The sequence below is a fragment of the Natrix helvetica genome (genome assembly GCF_964273705.1).
Source record: "Natrix helvetica genome assembly, chromosome: 1".
Taxonomy (NCBI): Eukaryota; Metazoa; Chordata; class Lepidosauria; order Squamata; family Natricidae; genus Natrix; species Natrix helvetica.
Window position 1 is genome coordinate 81,903,412 of NC_138548.1, and position 15,265 is coordinate 81,918,676.

Here is a 15,265-nt window from a genome sequence, read left to right on the forward strand (position 1 = left end):
TAAGGTAATCGTACAACACTTCATCCATATCTACAGATGTCCCTTGTTTTCAACAAAAATGAACGTGTTATTTGGGGCAAGGTTGAATTATAAATGTTTTGAAACCAATACTTTTTTTAAAGTCCTAATTTCCTTAAGTCTATAAGCAATTGTAAAAAAATAACCTCAGCAGTATTCTAGCTATTACCATATTATAACAAGAACTATTGAGGTATCATGGAAGGAAGTGAAAGAGTTCTTCAAAAACAAACACAAGTCAACAAAGTTAAGAGTAAGTTCCTACATAAAATGTAAACTTTGTTTTATATGTTTCACATACATTTGAACCAGTATATTTCATATAGCACATAGGAAACCAAACATACTTCCTAAACTGCATTCAAAATGACAGCCTATGATTCTTTCTCCTGCAATATATGAAGAATATAGCAAACCAATTTGCTGCAATATTTTTATTGAAAATGAACATATTACAATAAAAAGGAGATGATGATTTATAATTACAAATTATAATTATAATATCCCAAACTGCTCAGAGAATTAAGTCTGTGCTTCATAAGACCCAACCATGAGAGTTCAGAAACGTAACGTCTCCTAGTATAATGTTTAAGGAGCATTTTTATTTTATGTAACTTACCAGTGGGATATGAAAATGCTTGATATTCAGGTACCTGAGGAGGTAGTAGAGATGGCTCAGATAACTTGCCAGATCTTAGCAGATTTAGCTCAGCCTGCAATTCCCGAATCTTTCTTTTCAGCCGTATGCAGTTGGGACACAAGGAAGTTGTTGGGAGTTCGAGAGCATCATCTTGATTTGACACCAGAGACAGATCAGTGGGACTGTTCACTTTAAACGACAAAGGTTCTTCACCTTCCTCTTCCAGCAAGCCAATTTCTTTGGATGTGGTAAAGTGAGAACCGTGAGGGACCTTCCACTCACCCTCATTTTTGTGTCTACTGTGATTAGGAGAACTGTCTTGAACACTAGTCCCACAAGTTTCTGAGACATCTTGGATTTGGAATCTCAAGGATTTTCGAGTGGAAGGGGTAGAATTTTTGGTGAACTTATGATCTTCTACCTTAGTTGATTCCAGGGAAGCTTCTAGGACATCTTTGAAGATGAGGTCTATTTTCTTTTTCTTGGTTTGGGATTGAGATATCCCTTCTTCAAAGCTACGTTTGTAAGAACTCTTCCCTGGTTTTGATGTAGTGAGCTCAAGAGGGTAGATCACATCTTCTTGGCTTTCTATAATTCTTTCTGTCTTTTCTCTTAGTAATCTTCTGTCCCCTGAAAAAGAAATCAGAAGATGCTTATTCATGGGAACACTACAACATTCCTGACACAAAAGCTAAAGCAAAAAGGTAGGACAAACTTTTCACATGTTGCATAACCAATAAATACATTTACTGGCATAAATGTTTAGGCAGCCTAATGATGGGTAATATTGAAAATAAAACAATATCTAGGTGATATTCAGAGGTTTGCTTCAATACACTTCAAAGAATAGGCAGTTAATCTAAAGCAACAGGTAGCTAACCTGTAATTGAAATTAAAATAAAATATAGACATTTCAACTTGCTGAAAATGTAGTGATAGCTTTGACTTGGTAAAAGGCATCATGTCAATACTATGAAGTTTCCACGTTAAACCAGTAAACTTGATAGACCTTTCCACTGTATAATAGAATGACACGAGACATGAGAATACACAGGATTTACAATCTCATTTCCCATATCGCTAACTATCAGAGTTAATTAGAACCAGGCCAGTGATATCCAAGACTGAGATCTATAGCTTGCTGTAATACATTGCTAAATGGATATAAGCAAAATTTACCAAAAGCAGAGACTTTAGCAGATTAGCAGTTATTTAGAAAAAAAATAACCAAATATCCTTACCTGGAAATTCAGAAGATGATGGATTTGATTCTATCTTTCTTCTGTCTTGTAAATAATTCCAAGCATCAATACTTGGTTGTTTTCCAAGCAAGGCGCTGCTTAATGTTGTTATATTACATTTAAGAAACACACTTGTGCTTATGTAACAGCTTTAGTATAGATGTGGTTCATCAAATCCTAGCATCATAGATCTCAGCAATTGCAATAGTTTTATCTACTTGGGACACTAGAGGAAAACTGCTATGCAAGTATTGCAACTCCATGTTTTGTGATGCTGCATTGGAACTTCTAACCATTCTGTTGTAAGCATGTATCAATTTGCACAGGACTTATTTTGATTTAGAAATTTTAAAAATGCATACATACAATATCCAAGATTTCAGAAAATTTCATATTCTACTTCGTTTTCAGAATGTGACTAACTGGTGGTTTGGTTAGGATGTGGCAAATGTTTTAAGTGACACTTTTCTATCTGAATATTTATTTGAGACTTGACAGAGTAATTCACATTTTTCTTTTAAAAAAATTCTATTCCATCTTAACCATGAATAGTAATATTTGGAATTAAAAACTGTTGTGAGCATAGCAAACCAGTGACCTTAATATTATACCTGGTTGCAGCATTTACGTGATGAAATCATCTCATACACTGTCATTTTGTTCCACTTGTAGAAATCTACCAGGCAAACATAAGAGTTTTTAAAAATAGTATGTTTCCAACACGGTAGATGTAAAAATACGCTTGAAAGCCCTACTTTTAGGCTTAGGGAACATGTTAAGATTCCTAGCGATGGGGCTGATGATGGCATGTAGCTACAAAAACTAATTAAATCAAGGAAGTTGACTAAATTATGTTAATAAGTTCAGTTTGCCGGAATCACCTGAGGGTTTCTTCAAAATAGCAAAGCTTATTAATGGATTACATTTTCAAGATGATGTAAGAGCAAAGGATGGAGTGTGTGGATTTGAAAGAGGAGAAATAAAAATGTAGAATATATTTACAGTTTTAGTATGTATGAGGAAAGGATCAGTCTGGAAGATTGGGAAAGTTTTAAGGGCCTTGATGCCGAAAGATTCACCAAGCTTCTAGAAGTAGCTGTTTGGATTGTAGGTGGTTAGGAGATCTGGCAGATGAAAGGAGTAAGCAAATTTTGATTGGAGTCAAAAAGCATCAGTGACACCCATCAGGAGCCTTTCTGGGCTTCTGGATCTGTCAGGATGGTAGTTGAATCCCTCCCCCCTCTAACAATGATGGATTTATACTTCATATGGTGGAGGCTGGGAGTTCATGAGCTTCATTATAACCATGGGTTTTCCTCAGGAAATCATGGAACTGACATGAATTGTATTTACTTCAGAATCTCTACAATATGGTTTTGTATAAAGGCTACTACCACCAGCTTTTTTGCCATGGTTAGATCACTTCCTGGTCCAGATATGTGATCACCAGAAGGCTAAACCCATTCAGATGATCCACCCCAGGTACCACGTGGATTTCTAATGGATGCTTGGAATTTCCTTGACAATCTGATAGGTGAATCAGCAACATGCCCTTGAAAAAATCATGAATCTCCTGAGCAACCTCTCTCTCTCAACCAATTCTATATAACCCCTTGACTTTCTCAGAGCCCCCAGAAATGTGACAAATTAGCACAACATTTTTTCAATAAAATTTATCAGAGTTATTCTATTCTGACCAGATCCCAGAGTATTGATTAAGACATAATGTTTTGGGGGTTTATTTTCGCTTGTGACTTCTGAGGAAGTACATTGGATACTCTCTAAGAAATCCTCCGCTGCCATTTGAGCTGGATCCTTGCCTCTCCTGGGTCCTTGGACTGTCACAGGCAGAATAATTACTGGGATCTGGAAGATCTTATTGCAGATAACATTTCTAGTCACCTTAAAGGAAAATTACTGTTTGTCCATTGGGATTCTCTGGTGGTTCCAGTGGCATTTCTGAATTAGAAAGCACTGTTCCTGAAGAAGTACATCCATAGTTTTGGAGATTCTCTTGGATTTGTGGTCCTGCTAGAATAATATGAGGAAGTTGTAGCCAGGAGATCCTTTATCAGCATCAGTTGCGACATTAGTTGTATCCTATCTGGGACAACAGTATCTTACTATAGTGACTCGTGCCTTCATCACCATTCACTTGAACTACTGCAAAATATACTCTATGGAGCTTCCATTAAAGACAAATTAAAAACTTCAGTTGGATATCACACAGTTGGCCGGTGTGATATCCATCCCTTGCAGGTGGAAACACATTACACTTCTGCTGTGGGCCCTGCATTAGTTTCCTATATACCTCTGGGTGAAACTGAAAGTATTGTTGTAGTCTTTACTATAAAGCTGTATGCCCTGTATCAAATTACTTTTAGTAATACAGCTGCCTATTAGAATCAGCCCAACCCAAAGCAATCTTGTCAGGAAGACCATCTGGTGATTTCCTACATTCTGGTGAGGAAGGAAGGAGCAAAACTTAGAGCAGCCCTCTGGAATGGCTTTTCACTAAAGATGGTTAGTTCCCATTTAAATTGCCTTCTGAAAAAAGTAAAAAGGGGTGCTCTTGCAAATCCAAGATTTCAGCTTGTTTGTAGGTGCTTTTTGTTTTTAATATGTATGTTTTAATTGTACTTGCATAAATAGTTCAGAGTACTGTGAGATTATGATCAGGAATAAACAAAATAAATGAATAAAACGATGCTTGGTAGAAGTGATGGAATTTGAGCCAATTATTTGTTTCTATTTATTTTCACAATTTTGGCTGTCTGTTCATAGGGCTTTGTGCTGGATGATGCTATCACCTTTTGTAGTACTAGTAATTATTATACTGCTTGGTACTTACAATCAGTAGGAAAAAATAATGAGACTTTTCTATAGTCTCAAAGGTACTTTTTCAAAAGGCAAGTGGACTTTCTTTGTTTCTCCTTCAAGACTCACTTCTCATCCAAGAAACTTCAGTTCTGAACTGAAGAAGCTTCTTGGATGAGAAGTGAAACATTTTTTTAAGATTTAGATTAAAAATGTCATTCTGGCATATCATGGGATGGGTAACACTCTTCTTGATCATTTTCAAATTTCTGTAAAAACATGAACGTTATTGTATGCTACTGAAGGCCACAATCACTGTTAAGTATTTTATGCAGCTGTTTTAGTTAACCATATATATTTTAAAGAAGGCTTTCCTTTAAAGTGTTTTAAATTAATAGGTATAACACATACTTTTGTAGTAGATTAAAAGGAACATATCTGAGAGATCTCATATGAAACATTTTTCAAGGATTTTGACTAAGATGGAGATTTATCACTAAAAATGAAGTTCTTAAGTGAATGATTAATTCAGAATTAGGGACAATATATACAAGAAGGCAGGATTACCAGACATGGGCTGCAAAAATCTGGAGGACCAAAATGGCAACAAAACGTTAACATTTTACTATAATCTGGTGGTAATCCTGGTTTTGCAACCCAGAATTGGGGTTCCTATAAGAAGATATGGAGTTTGCATAATGTGGGCTCTCTCCTACTATATCTCAAGTGGTATGGGAACCTTTCTCTATAGGTTCCATCCAAATCTTCTCTTGAACACCTGGTTTGTTTATTTGTTTATTTAAATTTAGCTGCCAGCCAATTCACAGTGACTTTGGATAGCTTTCACTAAAAAAAAGCACAAACAATAAATGTATTTAGTTGCCAACTACAGTATAAATATTCAAAGTGTTTTCCTTTACAGGAGTTTTCCTTGTCATGAATAGACTGCCAGCAACTGATTTAATTTATTTTCCTGCAGTAAAACAGGAACTTTCTCTTCCTTTTATGGTTTAATATCAGGTGTAATTTATATGATTTATATACCAGATCTTACTGCATAAGATGCTCAGGGAGTGCTTCCCTGTGAACAATAATTGTGTACAATTCAATTCAGCATACAAGAGGGAAAGAAAAGAGCTTTAACACTGTAACTCATAAAACCAGGAGAGCAAATCATGTTTAACTACAAAATATAACTTAACATTTCTACCTAATAGAACCTGTTCTAGAGTAATTCCTTTCATATCTTTCTCACAGCAAAATATTAAACTCTGAATCAAGGGAATTTTTCTCCTTACATAAAGACATATCACCAACTAACTTCAACTTTAATTAACGTCTTATAGCCAAGTCCCAACTATGAAACGTGTCTCCTCAGAATTTTCCTTTTCTAGCAACAAGAGAGAATTTTAATTTGTTAGAAGTCTTCATCCAGTTACAATATCAACAATATTTATCACATAAAAGTATTCTTGAAATAAATGTACAAAGAGTGTGGATGAGAGATTACTGGATATGTATAAGTGTTTAGATCTCATTGATTAAGTTGATCTCTAATTTTCAGTTTCTGGGTTTTCTGTGACACTGATTCCAGGATTAGGCAAAATAGAAGATTCAAGATCCACTTCCACATTCAAGATACACAGACTATTTTAAGCATTATTAGCCATGTTCCCATCTCAAACTCTCCAATTCCAGGGTGAAAACCATCCATAAAATCCTGCCTGAACAAATTTATTATGCAATACTACCAGAATGAGAGTCTGGAAGGGTGGTTTCTTCACTGAGATTTCAGGAGATAGTAGGACAGAGCTAACTGCATCATTCTTAAGGCAAGGAGAATACTATTTTTGCAGCTAGGGACTGCATATTTATTATTATTTGTTTAGGCTCCAGTGAAGTCTAGAAGGCTGTGTATAGGTGTTTATGTGTAGCATATGTTTTAAAAGGAAAAAGTTACAAAAGTGAACATCAACAATTTGTGCCAAATCTCAGCAGTATGATCCTTGGTAATTCCATATGGGGAATACATAATAGATCTGAAGAGGTCAGCTGCATTTCTCAGACTATTACTACTACTATCTTAATATTAAGATATGCCTTTTTAAACATCTTCAATTGCCTAATAATTACACTATATTATATAGAATTTGCTTCCACTGACATGGTATGTTTTCATAAACCAATTCATGAACATTCATACATTTACGCACGCACACACATATATGTAAATAAAACAGAGAGTAAGTATGCATTTGAAAATATAATATCTTTTACCAAGTCAAAGCATAAGACAAAAATACTAGATACTCTTGATATTGGAAAAGTGAAATAGGCTGTATTTCCTAAGTCATGTTTAACTGTGGTTTTGCTGCAAATATAAACATTACAACTTTGCATAGATGATCCAAATATTTGAATATTTGTAAAAATCAGTTTATCTGCAGGACTGGCCATGGGATGTGTTTAATGGCTGCTCTTTTATCTAAAGAGGTACCTTTGGAATTCATTAGAAGTTTTGACTCTTGATATAACACTAGGTTACAGTTTGAAAGTAAAGCTCTCCCATTGCAAAATAATAAATTCATCCAAAGAGGTTCCACAGACCATTAGGTATTTCATACGTGATAATAAAACACTGTGATAATAAAACACCTTTGAAAAGATAATTCAAATATAGTATTTATTACTAGCCGTCGCCCTTAAGCCATTTTGGGGAGCATCTTCAGGGCTGCTACAGTGAGGCCGGGTGGATCTGTGGGAACGTAAGGGGGGAGATAGAGATAGCTGGAGGGGATGCATAGGCAAAATAACATTCTTTCTCATGGGAGCCAAGGATGCTCTACCAGGTATTGGAACGGCGTGGACCAAAGCCTGCCGGAGTTGGGACTATGACCTGATTGGACATATGACCTGAAGGGAAGGAACTTTGGACTTTAATTTGAATGGGGAAAACCCTGGGTCCTTCAGAGTTGAGTTTTCATCAGCTGTGCCAATATGACATCCCAAATAAAATTATTGTTTGAGGAAATTCTAGGCCTCAGAGTTTGATTGCTTTGGGGTTATTACTGACACCCTGGGATTATTACTGAAACCCTGACACTAGCATTACCTCAAATAATGCATAAACTATGTTTGTAAAATATGGATAAAGTATTAAACAGGCAGAATTTCTCCAGAAATCAAGTGTCTGATCTTTCCACTAATCTAATCCAAAATAGCTATAGAAGACACTAACCAGTAATCAGGAGAAAACATGACCATAGTAGCTTCATACTGAAACTTCATACTTGGGTTCAGCATATTATAGTAGTCACCTTCTTCTTTGGATTTGGTGCTTAGTGCCTATTCGTGTTGCTATGATCAGTGCCTCAATAATATCTTTTAATCCAACTGATTTCCAGACACTGGTAAGGTTTCCCAATGTCTGCCACCTCAGTTATCTGTCAATGTTACATCCTCTGCAGGGTCTTGTCTTGCTATGGCACTGTTTGATCTTTGTCCCATGTCTGCTGCTACTTCAGACATTCTCTCAGCACATCTTTGAGTGCCATCTTACTGATATACTCTTGGATGTTCTGGGTTTCATCAAGGACAATGGTTTTGACACTCACCAGATACCACCTGACCTCTTTTTGGCTGGTGTACAATTTCTGGGAAATTGGGGTGGCAACCTTCATACATTGTAAAGGGCTTCTGGTAAGCAGCTTCCCTGTCCACTTTGACCAGCAGGATATCTTAAGACTGGCAGAGAATACATGATAATGGCATAGATTTTGTTCTTCCCATTGAGCTGACTTATCTTTTGGTGACACTTGATGTTGCTGTCTTCCTTGCCTCCCCACTGTGGTTCCCATGTGACTGTCGGATACCAAGAAATTGTAACTAATCGGTGTGTTTAATATGTAGCCCACTGGTGGTTCCACCTCATCAGTCTTAACTATTTTCCCACTTTTGACTATCATCACGAAATTTCTGCAGTCTGAATGACATCCTAACATCCTCACTGTAGATTTGTATCAGGTAGAGCAGCAAGTTCATTCTTAGCATAAAAGTTGATTTTATCCATTTAGAGGAGATGGCTGATGGTAGTTCCACTCTTCAACTTGTACCCATATCCAGTTCTTGTGAATATCTGGCTGAGGAGGTTAAAGCCTTTGCAGAACAGCAGAGGGAACAGTGTATCACCTTGGTATATAGTACACTTGATGGCCACTTGTGTGAGTTGCCTTGAGTTGACTTTCAGTGCTATCTCCCAATGTCCCATTGAATCCTTGAGGAAGGTCCTAAGTGTCCTGATCACTTTGTATAGTGCAGGCATTCAGAGATCCATGTGAGTGGCACTGAGTTGTAGGTGTTCCTGTAGTCAATCCAAGCTGTGCTCAGATTGGTCTGTCTAGACCTTGAGTCTTGGGTGACTGAACTATTTATGAGCAACTGCTATTTTGAGCTTTTGTTGTTGTTCCCAATGATCTTCTGAACAGTTCTCATGTACTGTTCCAGAAGCACACACATACCCACAGGTCAGGAAATAAGGAAACACAGTTCAGATAGTTACCACTTTGACTACCAAGCACCTGGAGTTTGCAGCATGCTGATTTTTAAAGTTGTAATCATTTTTTTGCCTCTTGCAATTTTTCACTCCAATTTGATACCAGATTTTAAAATCAAAATGCTTAGAAATGTAAGAAAACTACCTTCAACTTTAACCAAGATTGCAGCTGCTCAAAAACTAAAACTAAAAATAATAACCTTTTCATAAGTATAATCATTTCTACAGTTCTGTAACTAAGAAAGTGCATTTACACAAGCCTACTTTCACACATTGAACACCAGCTAAGTATGACCCAATTATTAGCAACTCTCTCAGCACTATTAGTTTTAAAGCATATAGGCTGGTCCAATTAGTAGAAAGGATATTGTTGGATGCTATATGAAAAACAGTTTTGTTTTTTTCATCTAGGATCTACCTCTTTCATAAAACTCCATGCAAAATACATTACATAAATAAATCACCCATAATAGTGTTAAAAAAAATAACAGGGAAAATAATTTCATTTGGATCCTCCTCTTCCTTTCTTTCAACCATTAACTTAAATTAACGACAGTATATGAAGCTCCCTTTTAAAGTACTTTGTGAGTGGACCTTTACACCAAGAAGGAAGCAAAACCCATAATGGTCCATGCACACTATCCTGACAGATAAGTATATCTTTGTCCTAATATTTGGAAAGTTCCCAATTAGTTTTGAATGTTTTGATCTCTGTCAGTGGAGAAATCATTCATTCTCCAGCACTTATCAGTATTTGGTATATAAAGTTAGTCAGGTATATTTGATGAAGATTAATGGCTGCAGCTCATTGTCAGATTTAAACATCATGACAGCCATTGGGTTTGCCAGAAAGATACAGGTATTTTGCAAATTGAAAAAGACATTACAACTGTACCACAGTCATTGTATCTGCCCTATTTACCATCACCACCAGCCCCAAAAATCAAGCCAAAAATATCTCCTTCAAGACAATGCTGTTTACTTTTCAGTAGATATTAGATGAAATTCTCCCATATCCCTTACAGTATATACTTTATTTGATGTATCTACCATCTTTTCCCAAAAATAAGACAAGGTCTTATTTTCTTTTGAACCCCGAAATAAGCGCTTGGCCTTATTTTCAGGGAGATTTTATTATTTTTGTGGTGCAGGAGATGGTGAATGTGGTCACCTCATGGCTGCTGCTGTATGGCAACATTTTCGGGGAGGGCATATTATTTTTGGGGTGCAGGAGGCAACAAGGATGGTCACTTCATGGCTGCTGCTGTATGGCAATATTTTCGGGGAGGGCTTATTTTAGTGCATATGCTCAAAAGCCTGATTGGGCTTATTATCTGGGGAGGGCTTATTTTCAGGGAAACGGGGTATTTCAACTGTATTGTCTGTTTATTTCAACCTATTATTTTACACTGCTGATTTTTTATTTGTGGACTTCTTTTCATACATGATTTTTGCAAGAACTGCCTGATAACCAGGTCAAAAATAAAGACACATACAATTAGTGTAAGGAAAGAAAGGGGGGGGGGGAATCTCACCTCTTGTGAGGTTTCGGTTGATGGTCTCCTGAGACATACTGTGCAGCCGCTTCATGTAATCTTCACTATACCAGACCCTTAGTCTCTCCCCTGGCCGGATGTCTCGACAAGTCCGAAAATAAATCCTCTCGCTGTGCTGAAATGCCATTAGGTTCTGCTCTCTCTCCTCTCGAGATATGGCCACATACCTAGGGACAAGGATGAGGCAGGTTTTGACTTATAAACAGGCTGAATAAAACCTTAAGCCACAATTGTAGCAGAAGTGATCTTCAAAGGGAGCCACAGAAACAGAAGCATTGGATGGCATGAATAATGACATGTGAAGAAACAGAACTTGTAAGAAAATAATAGGCACCCTTAAGGAATATTTTAAAAAACTTCTTGAGATTAGTATAGGCCCCATTGTTCCTGTTCAGGAAAACATCTAATTGCTAAACATTATTAATTTCCAAATTTCTGTGTCTATTATTATTACCAATTAAATATCGTTAAAATAAGTGTGTGCTTCAGGATTTGTAAGACAGTCCTGGTTCAGATTTAACTAAAATTAGTTATGGATGTTGCAGACTTGGTTTTACATTTGTGTTGTAGAACCAGCAAGTTAGAAGAACTGCAGTTGTACAATCTTCTATAAGAATAAGAATAGTCCATTTTAATAGCAAAGTGATAATTAATCCATATAAGCAATAAGATCTTTTACATCCAATATGGTTGGATACTGCATAACTAAAGAATAAACAGCTAGAATAAACAGACCACTACTCTGAATGGTTCACATTCAGTTTCCTTATGTAGAGCTGAAGCTAGTCAAGGTGCAGTGTAAAAGTGGTCTCTGGGTAGGACACCATGGGCACTCGGTGTTCAATTATTCTAGCCGACTAAAAAAATAAATAACATAAACTTTAAGGACAGCATATGTAAGGTTCATTTTCCAGTCTTACTGGAAAATTATGGAATTGTGTAGATGGAGAAGACACTTAAGACACACTTTTCTGAGAAAAAAACCCTGTGTGGCAAAGATCTCTAAAAGATATTTATTTGCTTGAAGCACCTTGAAGCACCCTGAAATACTTTACCTTGTTCTTAAGTTATGAGGATGGCTAGTTGCCTCTTGATTTTATGTTTCATGAAATTCCAAATCACATCCCAAATGGATTATCTCTAACACTCACCTGCCTAGTGAAGCTGAATTCTCACCTGTACCCATTTTTTTGCTATTTAGTTTTACTAAAGATCATTTAACCTGAGAGGATGTACTTCATAGATTGGTGGGAGAAGAGTCACTGTGATATGAATTATACTTCTCCTGAAAGCAAAGAGTGGTCTAATCTTAACTATAAGATGGATGCAAAGACTTATTTCCTGTTCTGATCATGTGCATTTAGAAGCCATGGGCCCAGGCTTCTCTTTCTCCTTGCTATTAATCAGGATGGATACAAGAGATTCATCATTTTTCCAGGAAAGGCTTGGATAGTAAACTGGTTTTGGATTAACAAACTCCTTCAAGTGCTTGAACCAAAGACCCTGTGAGCCAAAGTTCCTGGCAGATTGATGTGTACAAATGCTACAGCCCTAGTACAGAATTGAAGGCTTTCCAACAAAGAGTTGGAACTCATGAACTTTTGGCAAGTTGTTCAGACTTTCATTTGTCTTGTGTCAACTGAGATATCAGAGAGAAAGAAGCAGGTCCAAACTGAGATTCTGATCATAATTGAATTTTGCTGTACACTGTAGCACTAGTGCAATTTCCTTCTGTACATATTTTTGCTCCCTAATTTTCTGTTAGTGTGGATCTCTTAAGATACCTTCTTTGTTTCTGTACACTATTGGCTTAGGTATTAGGCTGGGATCATATGGATTAGAAAAGAGCAAATAAAGATTTTAATAAACAATTATAGCTTTTTATTAATTTTTTTTTGTTTCAAGCAAGAACTGGGGAATTATGCATCTGATTAGCTCTATAAATTTTTCATTGTCCAAATTAGAGAAACATTTGGGGAAAATATTCCTTATCTGGTGAACCTCTGAAGCCTCTTGGATTAAAAGCTGCCTATTCTAGAGTTGAGTAAAATTCTACCTTAATGAAATTGCAATGTCATGGTATGAATGGAGGCATCTTTTACCCAGATAATTTGCATTCTTTTTTTCATTCAATGACTGGGAAATGACTTCAAGTTCAATGCATTGATGCAACATTGTTCCCTTTTATTTCATGCCCAGCACAGTAATTGCTGGATTTTCTGTTCTCCCTTCCAGTTTTTCTACATGACATCCTGGAAGTGATAGTCCACCATCTTTCTCCTACCACTTTGGAGTTATGATGAAGAGAATAGTGAAGAGAATTATGCTTTATTTCTAAAGGTGGAGAAGTGCTTTCACCCTTGATGGTAAGCAGTCCATCATTTTTTTGTAGGGAAAATGTGCTACAAATAATCCTACTTCCTAATTTATTGGCCAGGAGTTGACTTAGATGTAGCAAATCCCCTTACATATGACCATGATTCATGAAAGAAGGCCTATGGTGGGTTGTGGATCCTTCTTGCCTTGAACACAAAGAGCGTGATTAGGGTCAGATGAGTCTTCTGACTCATATGCATTGCCTTTCCTTTCCTTCCCATCTTTGGGATAATTCCTCATTGCTGTTGCAATTTCATGGAGGAAGAGAAAAAAGTTCTAGAGTTCTCCTTCTTCCAAGCTTGACAGAGGCTGAAAAATTATGTCTGGATCTTCTCAATGACTGCTCATATTGTGACTGGAAAAGCATTACTAATTTTCTTCTTGTGTTTTCTGCATCCTAAATCTTGTCTGGAAGGCCACAAGGCAGTGGTGGGTTGCTGCGGGTACGGCCGTACCGGTAGTGGCCTGGAGCAGCTGAGAGAGTACCATTACGGTGGCTTGTTTGGCCACCCGCCTGCCTGCACTCTATAGCTGTATTTATTCCAAAAGATACAGTGCACAAGCGCGCACAGCGTGCAGTGCCTGCGTGAGCCCCAACAAGCAGCTGGTTGTCGCAGGGGCGGTGGATTGCGCATGCATGCACACACGTCAGGCACATGCATGAACAGACCGTAATCAGTGTACCGGTAGTGATGTTAAGAGCAACCCACCACTGCCACAAGGTACATGTGGCAGGTGGCAATGGAAGTTTCTTGAAGTGGAGAAATGCTATAGCTGAAATTCCTGGGGTCTTCTGATTTTTAGTATACCAAAAGTCCTTCCTTCCCTTCCCTTCCCTTCCCTTCCCTTCCCTTCCCTTCCCTTCCCTCCCTCCAGACTGGAGCAGACAGGAGTCAAATTCTTTTCTTCAGAAAGCAGAGCCAAGCCAATGCAGCCAGGTCAAGAACAAGATTTACATTCCTTCGTTTCTTTCTTGGTCAGCCACTGAAATGGGTTAGAAAGTGGTTCTCAATCTTTTGGTCACCATAGATCTGCTTTAAATAACTTTTGTGGTCATGGACCCCCAAGACTCTACTCAAATTTTAAATTATAACATTTCTTCAAGCCTTTGTAGACCCCCTGTCATGACATCATGGTCCTCAGAGGTCCGTGGACTCCAGGTTCAGTACCACTGGGTTAGAGCCTTTTATATATATATAAATTTCAAAATGGATGATTTTGCATATATATATATATATATATATATATATATATATATATATATATATATATATATATATATATATATATATATATATATATATATATATATATATATATATATATATATATATATATATATATATATATATATATATATATATATATATATATATATATATATATATATATATATATATATATATATATATATATATATATATATATATATATATATATATATATATATATATATATATATATATATATATATATATATATATATATATATATATATATATGCAAAATCATCCATTTTGAAATTTTATTTGAATTGCTATTAACGTCCTATGTCCTTCTATGTAGACATAGAAAGAATCAGAATGTTTCCCTGAAAACAGAACAAAAAGAATTGGCTTAAATCAAAAGGGCTTTCTAAAAGAAAAGTTTCATTTTTCAAATTACTTTGAAAACATTAAAGAAATCAGTAGCTCTCAAAATGTACAGTATTCCACAAATATTAAATTGAGCAATTCAACACATCTTAAAATGACTATCTACTCTTTTTCCAGATCTCTTAGTAAGGCAATGGTAGACAATATTCTGTTGCCTCTGAAGAGATTTTAGTAATTTATTTGAAGCTATTCATTCTGGATCATGTATGTGTGTTCATGTGAACAAATGAATGGACATTCATACTGCTCTGCAAACCATTTAAAAAAATGGAGAGAAACTCAAGAGCCCATGATTTAAAACAAGAACTTTGCATTTGCATGATTATTTCAAAGATAAATTCAGTATAGAATATAGTTACTTAGTGTTCCTATTAGGCCACACTTCCCTATTCTAGCACGTTTGCTATATT

At 36.3% G+C, this 15,265-nt stretch overlaps 2 protein-coding genes across 5 annotated transcripts in view; one reads left to right on the forward strand and one right to left on the reverse strand.

Annotated features, from left to right (window-relative positions):
* Nucleotides 1-15,265, forward strand: part of TP53I11 (tumor protein p53 inducible protein 11) — a 373,245-nt gene that overhangs the window by 27,597 nt on the left and 330,383 nt on the right. The window lies entirely within an intron of this gene.
* Nucleotides 1-15,265, reverse strand: part of PRDM11 (PR/SET domain 11) — a 61,277-nt gene that overhangs the window by 9,469 nt on the left and 36,543 nt on the right. For 3 of the 4 annotated variants that reach the window (XM_081937879.1, XM_081937878.1, XM_081937880.1), the window contains 2 exons: nt 10,804-10,991; nt 638-1,288 (listed from right to left, as the gene is read on the reverse strand). In XM_081937879.1, the coding sequence (XP_081794005.1) occupies nt 638-1,288; nt 10,804-10,991 (839 nt within the window). The remainder of the gene's footprint in view (nt 1-637; nt 1,289-10,803; nt 10,992-15,265) is intronic. The other variant, XM_081937881.1, reaches the window with a different exon arrangement.